The sequence below is a fragment of the Microcaecilia unicolor genome, chromosome 5 (genome assembly GCF_901765095.1).
Source record: "Microcaecilia unicolor chromosome 5, aMicUni1.1, whole genome shotgun sequence".
NCBI lineage: Eukaryota > Metazoa > Chordata > Amphibia > Gymnophiona > Siphonopidae > Microcaecilia > Microcaecilia unicolor.
Genome location: NC_044035.1, coordinates 60833615 through 60846597, shown reverse-complemented (window position 1 = coordinate 60846597; position 12983 = coordinate 60833615). Strand labels below are relative to the sequence as shown.

At 41.8% G+C, this 12983-nt stretch overlaps 1 protein-coding gene across 1 annotated transcript in view; it reads right to left on the bottom strand.

Annotated features, from left to right (window-relative positions):
* Positions 1-12983, bottom strand: part of DOCK1 (dedicator of cytokinesis 1) — a 906712-nt gene that overhangs the window by 679775 nt on the left and 213954 nt on the right. Inside the window, exons 22-23 of the mRNA XM_030202953.1 lie at positions 7215-7349; positions 4390-4498 (exon numbers count right to left, since the gene is read on the bottom strand). Of these exons, the coding sequence (XP_030058813.1) occupies positions 4390-4498; positions 7215-7349 (244 nt within the window). The remainder of the gene's footprint in view (positions 1-4389; positions 4499-7214; positions 7350-12983) is intronic.

The window sequence follows — 12983 nt, the reverse complement described above, 5'->3', positions numbered from 1 at the left end:
CTGGGCTCCCTGATCTCATCTCATGGCTTCCAGTATCATCTCTATGCTGATGACACCCAGCTGTATCTCTCCACACCTGATATCACCGTAGAGACCCAGGCAAAGGTATCGGCCTGCTTATCCGACATTGCTGCCTGGATGTCCAACCGCCACCTGAAACTGAACATGTCCAAGACCGAGCTCATCGTCTTTCCACCAAAACCCACTTCTCCTCTTCCCCCAACTTTCTATCTCAGTTGATAACACCCTCATCCTCCCCGTCTCATCTGCCCACAACCTCGAAGTCATCTTCGACTCCTCCCTCTCCTTCTCTGCGCATATCCAGCAGATAGCCAAGACCTGTCGCTTCTTCCTCTTTAACATCAGCAAAATTCGCCCTCTCCTCTCTGAACACACCACTTGAACTCTCATCCACGCTCTCATTACCTCTCGCCTTGACTACTGCAACTTACTCCTCACCGGCCTCCCACTTAGCCATCTATCCCCCCTTCAATCTGTTCAGAACTCTGCCGCACGTCTTATATTCCGCCAGAACCGTTATACTCATATCAACCCCCTCCTCAGGTCACTTCACCAGCTTCCAATCAGATACCGCATTCAGTTCAAGCTCCTCCTTCTTACCTACAAATGCACTCAGTCTGCTGCCCCTCGCTACCTCTCTACTATCATCTCCCCTTACGTACCCGCCCGAAACCTCCGCTCACAAGACAAATCCCTCCTCTCAGTGCCCTTCTCCACCACCGTCAACTCCAGGCTCCGCTCATTCTGCCTCGCCTCACCCTATGCTTGGAACAACCTTTCTGAGCCCTTACGCTAAGCCCCCTCACTACCCATATTCAAGTCTTTGCTGAAAGCCCACCTCTTCAGTGCTGCTTTCGGCACCTAACTCTTACCTTTCAGGAAATCCAGACTGCCCAATTTGACGGCCCCTATCGGACTGACTGTTCACTTGTCCTTTAGATTGTAAGCTCTTTGAGCAGGGATTGTCTTTCTATGTTAAATTGTACAGCACTGCGTAACCCTAGCAGCGCTTTAGAAATGTCAAGTAGTAGTAGTAGTAGTAATGCGGACCATATCTATGGTATTTGAATGTTCTAACATGTACCTAATACAATGTTTCATTTGTATTGTGCTGGGATTGTGAATGGTGCCTATTATGGTATAATTTGTACTCTGCTTACATGTATATTTCTATATATGGTGCTTCTACTGTGCTAGTGAATGTATATACAGTGCACTCCATTTAAGTGCACGTCAGATAAGCGCAAGTTCTGTTTAACTGCATGCCGTGTTTCGGTCCCATTTTTGGCGCCATCAATTTCTATGGGGACAAACTTCGGTTTAGCACACCATTGGTAAGTGCAAGATTCGCTTATATGCATGGTTTAAGACCGCTCCTCTGCAGGAAAGACTCCGCATAAGCGCACGCACGGAATATGGAAGCTGATTGGCACGTGACAAAGGGGTGATAAATTTGAAATCTCATTGGTTAACTGCCACAGGCAGAATAAGCGAAAGAAAGTTGTTAGAGTGTACACTGGAGTCGTCATTGTCATCGCACAACTGTAAGACTTTAACACTGGCTGAACGAATAGAAGTTCTTAAAAAAATTAGAAAACAAAGTCAAGCATCTATCGCTAAAGAATATGGTGTCAATTCCAGTCAAATTTCATGTATCTTGAAGCAGAAAGATCAGCTTCTAGAAGACTGGCAAAACAATACAAATCCACACAGGAAACGTAAACGGGCGGGAAAAGCTGAGGGTATAGAAGATGCTCTTCTTCAGTGGTTTTCTCCAGTCAGGAGCAGAGTGTTTCCTGTCAGTGGTCCACTGCTTATGAAGAAAGCTAATCAGCTAGCTGAAAGTCTTCCTACCATCTTGAATCAGTTTGCACCTCATGACATTTTCAATGCTGATGAAAACGGTCTCCACTGGTGAGCGATTCCTGATGGAACACTTGCAAACAATCCGAAACTACAGAAAGTAAAACGTTGAAGGACCGACTGACGATCCTCCTTTGCTGCAATATGGATGGAAGTGAGAAGTTGGAACCACTCATCATTGGAAAGAGCAAACAGCCCCGTTGCTTCAAGAATGTTAAGCGACTTCCTGTGTCAAACGAGGCTAACGCAAATTTATGGATGACTGGGGAAATTTGGAAGCAGTGGCTAAAGAAGTTAGACACTAGAATGCGGGCACAAAAGCATCAGATTTTTTTGCTTTGTGATAATTGTGCTGCACACAGTGATGTCAGGCTAACGTCAAGGTGGTCTTCCTGCCACCAAACACTACCTCTCTGATCCAACCTATGGATCAGGGCATAATAGCCAATTTCAAAAAACATTATCGGGCTCTTGTGCTACATCATCTGATGAGCGTTAGGGATGACCAGACTGGCAAGGATAAACGTGCTGTTGAACTTGCTCGTAATCTATCACTGTTGGATTCCCTACATATGCAGAAAGAAGCCTGGAATCATGTTATACAGGCAACCATTGTGAACTGCTACAAGCGGGAAAGCTTTGTTAAGGATGTGGAGAGGGACGAAACAGATGCAGCTGTTGCAAACGCGTCAGATGGACAGGCTATTGACATCCCAGCCGGTGTTACTGAAGAGGAGTTTCATCACTACGTAGCTGCTGATTATGATCTACAAACAGCTGACGACAGCACTGATGTCGAGATATGTGCCTACACACAGGCAACGGCTGATGATGAAAGATGATGAAATGAGCAGCGAGGCACATGCTGATGAAATTCAACAACCTGCTGTCACTTTTGCAAGAGCGCTGGAGAGTCTCAACACCGTGCGGGCCTATCTGAAGGCGACTGGATGTCAGTGCTATGACAGTTTTTACCATCTGGCAGACGAAGTCTATGGAACTCACAGACACAATAGTGTACAGAGGACTATCACTGATTACTTCAAGTAAGCCTAACGTCAGTTAACGGAGACTGTATACTGTACGTATAATAAACAGTACTGTACATATGTTTATCAGATGGGTCACAATGGTTAAGTGCACGCTCTGGTTAACTGCTTGTATTTCTTTGGTCCCAGACCCTTGCACTTAAGCGGATTGCACTTGTATCATGTTATTCCTATTTCTAGAATTCAATTTTGCATCTCCAAGTTTACCTCATTGATTGTATTTATGCTTCAATCATTTCACTTGCTTTTATGGCAACCTTTTATGACATCTCTTAATAAAATCCCAATAAATAGACAGATAAGGTGGCAGATAAAGAACATCTGCCCATCCATACCAAATATTAAGCTCCACAATCCCTTCTCCTTCCTGAGATCCTCTGTGCTAGTCCCATGGTTAATTGAATTTAGATACAGATCTAGTCTCCATCACCTCTGTTGGAAGAGTGTTCTGCATATCCACCACCCTTTCTGTTAAGAAGTATTTTCTTAGATTATTCCTGAATCTATCTCCTTTCACCTTCATCTTATCTTCACCTCCCATTCCAGAGCTTCCTTTCCACTGAAGGTGGACTACCATCTGTGTATATAATGTCACAGAGGTATCTAAATATCTCCCTCATACTTTAAATGTTCGAACATCTCCCAAAGGAAAGGGCATCAGCAAAGCTCCTCTGCACAGAGACACTACTCCATCCTTTGGTGTATCTGTATGTAGTGTATTACAGTCTTCCACGTTTGTGGTCCTCTTTCTAACATCTCACAAACCAGCTCTCTGGCTGCTCTGTTTATCCTCTCTATAGGCACCACCCCCCAATGCCTGAGCAATGTATTACAGTCTCTTGAATCTTTTATGCATGAAAGCACATAGAAGAAATCTTTTCATAATACTTGGCCATCAAAGTGATCTCAAAGTTCCCCCAGATAGTGGCTCTCAGTCCAGTCCTCAGCCAGTCTGGTTTTCAAGATATCCACACAAAATACGCACAATATATATCTGAAGCAAAATTGTAAATCCTGAACACCCAACTGCCTGGGTGGTCCTCAAGGACCCATATGAGAAACACTACTGCTTTATTTCACACATATGCTCCTTTAACAGTTTAAAATATTAACTTTATAGTCTAGATACAGTGCAAAATACACATGTTCACATTTCTATGTCGAAAAATATTTGCTTGTGATAAGGTTGTGATGTTTACTATACCATCTTCTGAATTCTGATTTGCTTTAAATTTAACAATTAGAAATCAACACACTTACAAATGAAGCAGAACATCTGCTCTAGATATAGTTAATATGTTAATATAAGCAGTATTATATTTACTATAAAATATGCTCTTGGGCATCCTGTCTACATATAAATGTTCTTGGCCATACAGTATAATCAGTTTCTAATTGAACAGATTTAGAAAATCCATGTTTATTTTATACTTTTCTTTTTTTAAAGAAAGCATACCTTCACTATGACAGTCTGTTCAGAGACACTACTTGTCATATTATTGATGGACTTAAACAGCTGCAACAGAGACTCCATAAAGTCCTCTTCCCCTTTATTTTCATAAAGCCTGAATTAAAACAAAACAAAACAGTATTTAGTTGAGTTACACGAAAGGTAAGAAAAGTAAGACAAATGAGCAAACCACCTGCTTTGAACAAATAAAGATAAAGCAAAGAAGCCACCCATACTAGTAGGTACATATCCAGAACCCTTTCTCCATTTGCTATGCTATTGATTTCTAGTCCACAGTTTTGACGGTCTGTATCCTTACAAAGCTCTAATTCACTTTTACCTACTTGGATTTGCAATATACTAAGTTCCAGAGCTGTACTGAGTTATCATATTCACAGATATCTGGGACCTCAGTATAACTGGGCTACCAAAATTCATCCACCTAAGCTTTATTCCCAACAGACATAATTACACTATCCCTGGTATTAACCTCATCTGTTTTGTAACCTAGCCTCCTCCCTTACTTTTCAACCAAACCCCCAAATTAAAAATATCTTCAAACAAATTACACCAATAAGTTTTTCAGTTTCCTGGCTTAAATATCAGACCCTCCATCAAGGTTCTTTAACAACATTTAGCTTCTACTTCCAAGATTTGCACTCATTACTCAAATGTAATACATTCTGAAACCAATTCCTGGTCATACCTGGGAAACTATTTACACATATATTTCTGGCAATTATTATTTCACAGCTTGGACATTCATTTTCCTACATATATTCTTCTGTTAGCAGGAGCAGCTCCTGAAGTGACAGGTACTTTTGAGCTCTCCTGTGACCCAAGCAACACCACCACATACATTTGCATGCATAACATTAGCAGCAGCACTAATAATTCAGTTATGGCAGCATTACGAGAACTCAGTCTTATCTCAATTTTATTTCTTCACATAAGTAGTTTTTGTTTATCTACTAGTTAGGGAGAGTTATAGTTTGGAAAACAGAGTTAATCACTGGTACCAAGTAAATTATTAAATTTGTATGTATTCATTCCCAAATGTCCTTCTGAGAATGTTTCATCTTTTCCCATCAGCTCAAGAGAAGCAAATGCTGAGAAAAGCAGCTCTCAAAGCCCATTTACCTGGACAAAGTGTGGCTTACCCAGAAACTGAGCTGTCTGATAAAACTGTTCTCCCCTACCTGGGTAAAATTCAGCAGGCGCTTCTATAGCATACGTAGTTTTTTATGTGTTACAAAGAGGCTTTCCTGTGGGCCTAAAACAGTTCACATAATTCAGTTTTCAAATATGCACACACTTTTTTGACCCCATTTGGTAATTCACATAAACAGCAACAACGTTTGTGGGTGCTTTGAAAGCATGAGATCTGCAGCTTTTAGATTTCCAAGGGGAAACAACACAGGTAGCTTCCCTTTAAAAACTGGCTGCAAATGTACATGGGATAAAAGTGCCACCAACATTAGAATCCCATCTAACAAACATTCATATACTTATTTATGCAGTTTTGTATTCCACTGTTATCCAAAAACAAGTTTTGGTTCCAAGTTGCTTACAATTTACATTTTGGTGACATTATAATAGTATTTTACATTACGACGTGAACAGCACATCGAGAGCTTATCTAGTTAGCTATAGAATTTTTTGAAGAGGTAGGTTTTCAGTTCTTTTCTGAAGATAGTTAGTGATGCTTCTTGTGCCTTTTGGTATTGAGTTCCAACATTTGGAACCAAGGTAGCTAATTCCTGCTGTTTAGATGGTTTTGTAGGTTATGATTCTGCAGTTGGGTAGATTAAGTAGGTAACCTGAATCCTCAGACAGCCTTTGAGCAATATCAATTTGTTATACTCCACCAGGTCCACGCCCTCATTGGTCCAAATGACTTATGTATTTTTTGTAACTTTTTATAAAGAATTTTTTTTTTAAATTTGTGTTTTCCACAATATTTTATTGACTGATCTTATATATCTTCAATGTGTTGAATAGAAACAGCCACCTCTCCCAACATGAATTCATGTTTCAAAATCCTCCATCAGGGTTGAGGCACTATGATTTCAAGGGCCTAAACTTGTAGCTAGTTCTTCTCACTAATGGCCACGAGTTTAGTCGCTTGATTGAAATCATGGTGCCTCGACCCTGATGAAGGATATTGAAACATAAATTCACGTCGGGAGATGAGGCTGTTTCTAAACACCACATTGGATATATAAGATCAGTCAATGAAATATTGTGGAAAAGACAATTTGTTTTTTTAAATCCTTTACAAAAAGTTACAAAAAATGCATAAATCATTTGGACTAATGAGGACGTGGAGCTGGTGGAGCATAACAAATTGATATTGTTCAAGGGCTGTCTGAGGATCCATTTAATGTTATATCTGAGGATCCATTTAATGTTATATATGAATGCTTGTTAGATGGTACTCTATTGTTGGTGACATTTATTGCTTGAATCCATCAATACATATTTGATGTAAGCTTATACAGTATTGAGAATGGGCTAAAAGTGCCTGCAAAAATTGCAAATAATATGAGCAATACAAAACTGCCCCAAATGATTAAATTCATTGCAAACTGAAAATCAATTCATAAGTACATAAGTATTGCCATACTGGGACAGACCAAAGGTCCATCAAGCCCAGCATCCTGTTTCTAACCGTGGCAAATCCAGGTCACAAATACCTGGCAAGATCCCCAAAAAAGTACAAAACATTTTATACTGCTTATCCCAGAAATAGTGGATTTTCCCCCCCAAGTCCATTTAAATTTGCATGAATAATATGCGCTTATATAAAAGTTCTATTTTATTACACTTACTGATTGAAAAGTATTCTGGATCGAACAATAAACTTGAAAATATACTCCAATGCTTTCATTGCCTTAAATATTTGATCAGTGACACCAGGCTTCTCTGCACTGTCAACATAGTTTCTTAAAACTTTAGTCAACTTCCTATTAAAAGAACAAAAACAAGTTATGGTGCAAAGCAAGCTTACAAGATCCAAAACAACATGATTTTACCAAAAGAAAATTATACCAAACAAATCTGCATGATTGTTTTTGACTGGGTAACCAGAGAACTGGAAAGAGAACACATGTTACATGCAATCTACCTTGGACTTAGGCAAAGCCTTTGATATATTTCCTCACAGGAGACTTAGGAATAAACAGAGAGCTGAAGTTAGGACCCCAAGTTTTGAAATGGATTTGGAAATGGTTGACTGATCACTCAGTGGAATAGTGGCATGCCTCTGGGATTGGTATTAGGACCAAATCTATTCAATACGTTTTTGAACCACATTGTTGAGGAGTTAGATGGAAAAATTTGCCTTTTTGCAGATGACACTAAGATCTGCAGAACAGTGGGCACCACAAAGGGAGTGTGGATCATGGGAAGTCAGCTACAAAAATTAGAAGAATGGTCTGAATGATGCACTTTGGGTGTAGAAATTTAAAAGAGCTCTGTATGTGAAAGGGTGCGAAAGGCTGATGAGCACAGATCAGGAGAGGGACCTAGGGTTGACAGTGTCTAAGGATCTCAAGACGGCAAAAGTGTAACAAGGCAGTGGCTAAAGCCAGAAGGATATTAGGCTGCAGAGAGGTAGGCATAACCAGGAGGAGGTATTAATGCCCCTGAATTTATATAACCTTGACGAAAGGAGAGACTGGAAGATATAATATAGGCATTTAAATACTCAAAAGGCATTAATAAACAAACATATTTTATTCAGAGACAGGAAAATAATAGAACTAGAAGACATGAATTGAGGTTGCAGGATGGTAGACTTAGGAGTAATGTCAAGAAATACGATTTCACAGACAGGGTTGGTGGATGTCTGGAATACTCTCTTGGGGGAAGTGATGGGAACAGAAACAGTAATTGAATTCAAAAACATAGCTGATTGCTATATAGAAAAAACATGGGATTAAAGCAAAAAAACTTAATGGCCTTCCAATTTCCAACTCTATGCTCTGTTTAGAGGTGGAATCTGCATGGACCAACAGAAATAATTCTGGCCTCAATTGGTGCAAATTGCCACATATCTAAATGCTAATCCACACTCAACAGAAAGAATTTGCCAGTGGAATAGCCAGCCCACATCTTTTACAGATGAATACCAAGAACTAAGCATGAAGGAAATAAAAAATGATAACACCCCATAGTTTGATACAACATGAGATGAAGACAATTGAAGGCTTGAATAAGTGGCTCATTTGAGGCAGTAGTGCATCATGGTGGTCTCTGTTAAGAGAAAAGATAACATAATGCGGAGACTGCTACAGTCCATACCTATGCATTTATAACAATTCTGGAAAGAATCCACACAATACAGGCACAAAGAGGAGTTATAAACTGTTCCATGAAGCTTGCTCTACTTATTTTTCTTAACACATCACACACCCCTCACATCTCTATCCTACCCCCCCCCCCCCCCCCCCTTATCCTTGTGGGGTCAGTTCTTAGTGATTCAGATGTACATTTTATTTTCTTTGTTTTAAATTCTATTGTGAAATCTAGTGACTTTCATACTGGTTGCTATGTATAGCGACACAAAGTGATCGTGTCATTTTCAACTGGTTCCTATAGGTACTGCCTCCTAGTGGTGAAGCACAGCAACACCAGTTATGGGATAGTAGCACCCCATGGTTAAACTGTTGAGGAATTCTTTAAAACATCACATCTAATGTTTCCACATTATTTTTTTTTAATGAAGGCAATGATTAGAACCTCTTCAGTGGGAGGAAGTGACGTCACGCTACCGAATGGAGCAGTGAAAACGGAGCTCCCGTCGACCAGCACTAAAAAAAGCAATTAATTAGCGCTCCTAACCCCGCAATTTGGCTGAAAAGCGCAGCTACAGGCAGGTGAAAAAGAGCGAAATCGAAAAATGTCTCAAGCGAAAGCAAAACTGCCGGATTTAGCAGCGTTCTCCTATCAGCAGCAGAAAGGAAGAGCGGAACAAAATGGCGCTCATAACACGAGCGGGAACCATGAAAACGCGGAGCGAGCACGCGATGAACCTTCAATTGAAAGAATGGAGGTTGAACCAGAGATCTGAGCGAAGCTCTGCTCATGGTTTCAAGAGATTAAAACGGACCTCAAAGAAGTGCGAAGAGACTTTGCCCAGCTGAGCGCGGAATTACGAGGGGAAATCACTGAGCTGGGAAATCGAGTGATGGAGGTCGAAAATGGCCAAGAAGAGCAAGGAGAGGCGATGAAAGCTATGGAGCAGCAATTGGAGGAGAGGAAAAATGAATCCAGGTACCTCTTGGACAAAGTTGAGGACTTAGAGAATAGGAGCAGACGCTCCAATATAAGAGTCCGTGGGGTGCCTGAGACACCTGAATTTAACAACTGTGAAGAGGTGGTACGATCTATAGCAGCGCAATTATTATCTACTGAGACTGAGTGCTATGATAAAAATACAATTAGCCTTGAACGTGCCCATAGGGCGTTGGGTATACGAAAGCAGAACCAGCCTAAAGATATAGTGGCATGTTTCACAGAGTTTAAAGTGAAAGAAGAAGTGATGAAGAAGGCAAGAGGGGCGGGCCCTATAACTTGGGAGAGCTACCCGATTGAATTATACCAGGACATCTCAGCCTTAACCCTTAAACGAAGGGGAGAGCTCCGTCCTTTGACGGCACAGTTGAGAGAGGAAGGAGTCCCATATAAATGGCAATACCCATTCGCTTTAACCTTTTTTCAAGAAGGAAAGCAGAGGAGAGCGGCATCACTGGAAGACGCACAGGAATACCTGAAGCGAAGGGAGAATGCAGAGGACCCTCCTCAAGATGAGCAAGGAGCAGTAGTTTGCCCCTGAAAACCCAAATGGCAAAGGGTCTCGCAAGGCCGCGGACGCCTCCGACGACAAATTTCCGGCAAGCAAGTACACTCGCAAGTGGGAAAATGAAGCTACCAACAGACTGATCTGAAAGAATGTGTGTGATTGATCACTGGAGCAGATCGGCGATGAACTCAATCAGCATGTGGGGAAGGAGAAGTAACCAGAGCGGGCTGAGAGACGGGGGAAGACGTTGCTCCTCTCAGCTAGAGGCATGTATCCAGAGGGGATTGGGACATGTCTTTCGTGTGAAAGGGAGGGAAAGGGGGGAGGGAAGGGAGGGGGGCAATATGGGAGTATCTGGTGGTTGCTGACTAGGCTAGGTCATGGGGGAAAGCATTGTATAACATGTTTCATTGTGTGACCTGGAATGTTAAGGGCCTCAACTCACCAATTAAGCGTACGCGTATGTTCTCAGAGATGTTAAAAATGAAAGGGGATGTAATTATGTTACAAGATACGCATTTAAAAAAATGTCATGAGAAACTGATAGTTCACAAAAGATATCCAGTAATACACCACTCTGCTAACAGACAACATCATAAAAAAGGAGGGGTGTTGGTGGCCTTCTCAGATACATTGCCATGGCACATTATCAAAACAGTAGCGGATAAGGGGGGCAGGTATCTTTTGGTGATAGCCGCATTATATAACACTCAATATACATTTATGACAGTGTATGCACCCAATGAAGGGCAAGGTAAATTTATAGAAGAAATTGAAGCAGTGCTGCAAGACAACATGCAAGGCCAATTATTAATGGGCAGGGATTTCAATCTGACACTGGACCCGGTACTGGATAATTCAAAGGGGCAGGCGGGATATGCTAGAAAAGATAGAGAAATGGTGAACAGTTTTCTGAATAGGTGGGGCCTAATAGATTTATGGAGGGTATCACACATGCAGGAAAAAGACTACACATACTATTCAGCATCGCATAAATCATATTCGAGGATAGATCTTTGGCTTGGGGATGGGATGGTGGCTAGATCTGTACAGAAGGTAGCAATAGACATTCGTACATGGTCTGACCATGCCCCAGTCCGGCTGACTCTTAGGAGTGGAAATGCAGCGGGAGGCAGAAGGTACTGGAGGCTAGATGAAGCTCTATTACATGACCCGGAAAATGTGGGAAAGATAGAACAATATATAAAAGACTATATTGAGTTTAATGACGTGGAAGACGTCCACCCAGCGAGCCTTTGGGAGGGATTAAAGGTGGTATTGAGAGGGCAGTTAATCTCCCTCAAGGCTCACTTGAATAAAGTAAAAGAAGCTAAAGAGAGAGAACTTAGGGAGGTGATAGCGCAAACAGAACGACAACATAAAATGAATCCTAAGGATATAAAACTCCAGAGTGAGCTCCACAAATACAAAATGCAGCTTAATGAGGTGCAGCTAGCAGAGGTAGCGAGCCAATTACAACAGGTTCAACAGGAATATTATGAGATGGGGGATAAAGCAAGTAGGCTGCTAGCGAACAAGCTGAAAAAGCAGAAGACACGAAACCATATCCATAGTCTCAAAACACAACACAGCCAGGCTGTCACGCAAACAGGGGATATACAAGAAGCTTTTCATGATTTCTACACAAGCCTTTACAAATCAGGAGTGGACGCTACCCCCGGGGATATAGATAACTACCTGCAGGGGATAGAGCTACCCCAGTTAACGCAGGGAGAGAGAGAGAGATTGTCGAAGCCCATAGGAGTGGATGAGGTAAAGGAAGCAATTAAGGATTTGCCACATGCCAAAGCTCCAGGGCCAGATGGGTACCCCGCCAGACTTTACAAACTATTCGCCTCGTTGTTGGCGCCACTTCTGTTAAGACTCTTTCATTCTTATGACCAGGCGCAAGAATTGCCCTATACGTGGCGACTGGCGGCGGTAACCCTATTACTTAAACCAGGGAAGGACCCTCAGGACTGTGGGTCATATAGACCTATCTCCCTATTAAATGTGGACTATAAAATATTCACAAAAATACTAGCCAGCAGACTGCAAGTAGTGATGCCCAAACTGGTCCATGAAGATCAGGTGGGCTTTATTGCAGGGCGCCAGGCCTTTGATAATACAAGGTGCTTACAACATATCATTCAGCAGGCCAGGGATGAGCAGGTGCCAGCGGTTGTTCTCTCGGTCGATGCGGAAAAAGCATTCGACCGAGTAGAATGGCCTTTCCTCTTTGCGACCCTTGATAAGGTCGGTGTGGGGGGGAGATATTTGAAATGGTTACAACTTCTATACCAGGCCCCCTTGGCGATCTTGAAAGTCAATGGTTCCTATTCTGAGCCAATACACCTTAAAAGAGGCACTAGGCAAGGCTGTGCAGTATCACCATTACTGTTCGCACTGACCATGGAGCCACTGGCATGTAACATCAGAAGGGAGGAAGGAGTCAAGGGGATAGTGCGAGGGAAAAGGGAACACAAATTGATGCTATTTGCGGATGATATCCTTTTGACACTGACAGACCCAGAATCTTCCATAAAGCAGGCCATAGAGGTAATGAGGCAATATGGGGCACAGTCAGGCTTTAAGGTAAATATTAATATAACAGAGATATTAAATCTCACACTTCCTAAGCAGGAGGTAGTGCGACTGAAAACAGAGCTCCCATTCATCTGGGCCACTAAATCTATAAGATATCTCGGGATACAGGTTACTCCCAAGGTGGAGGAGTTGTATGAGGCCAATTATCCTCAGAAAGTGAGAGAACTGTTTGATGAGCTGGATAGAT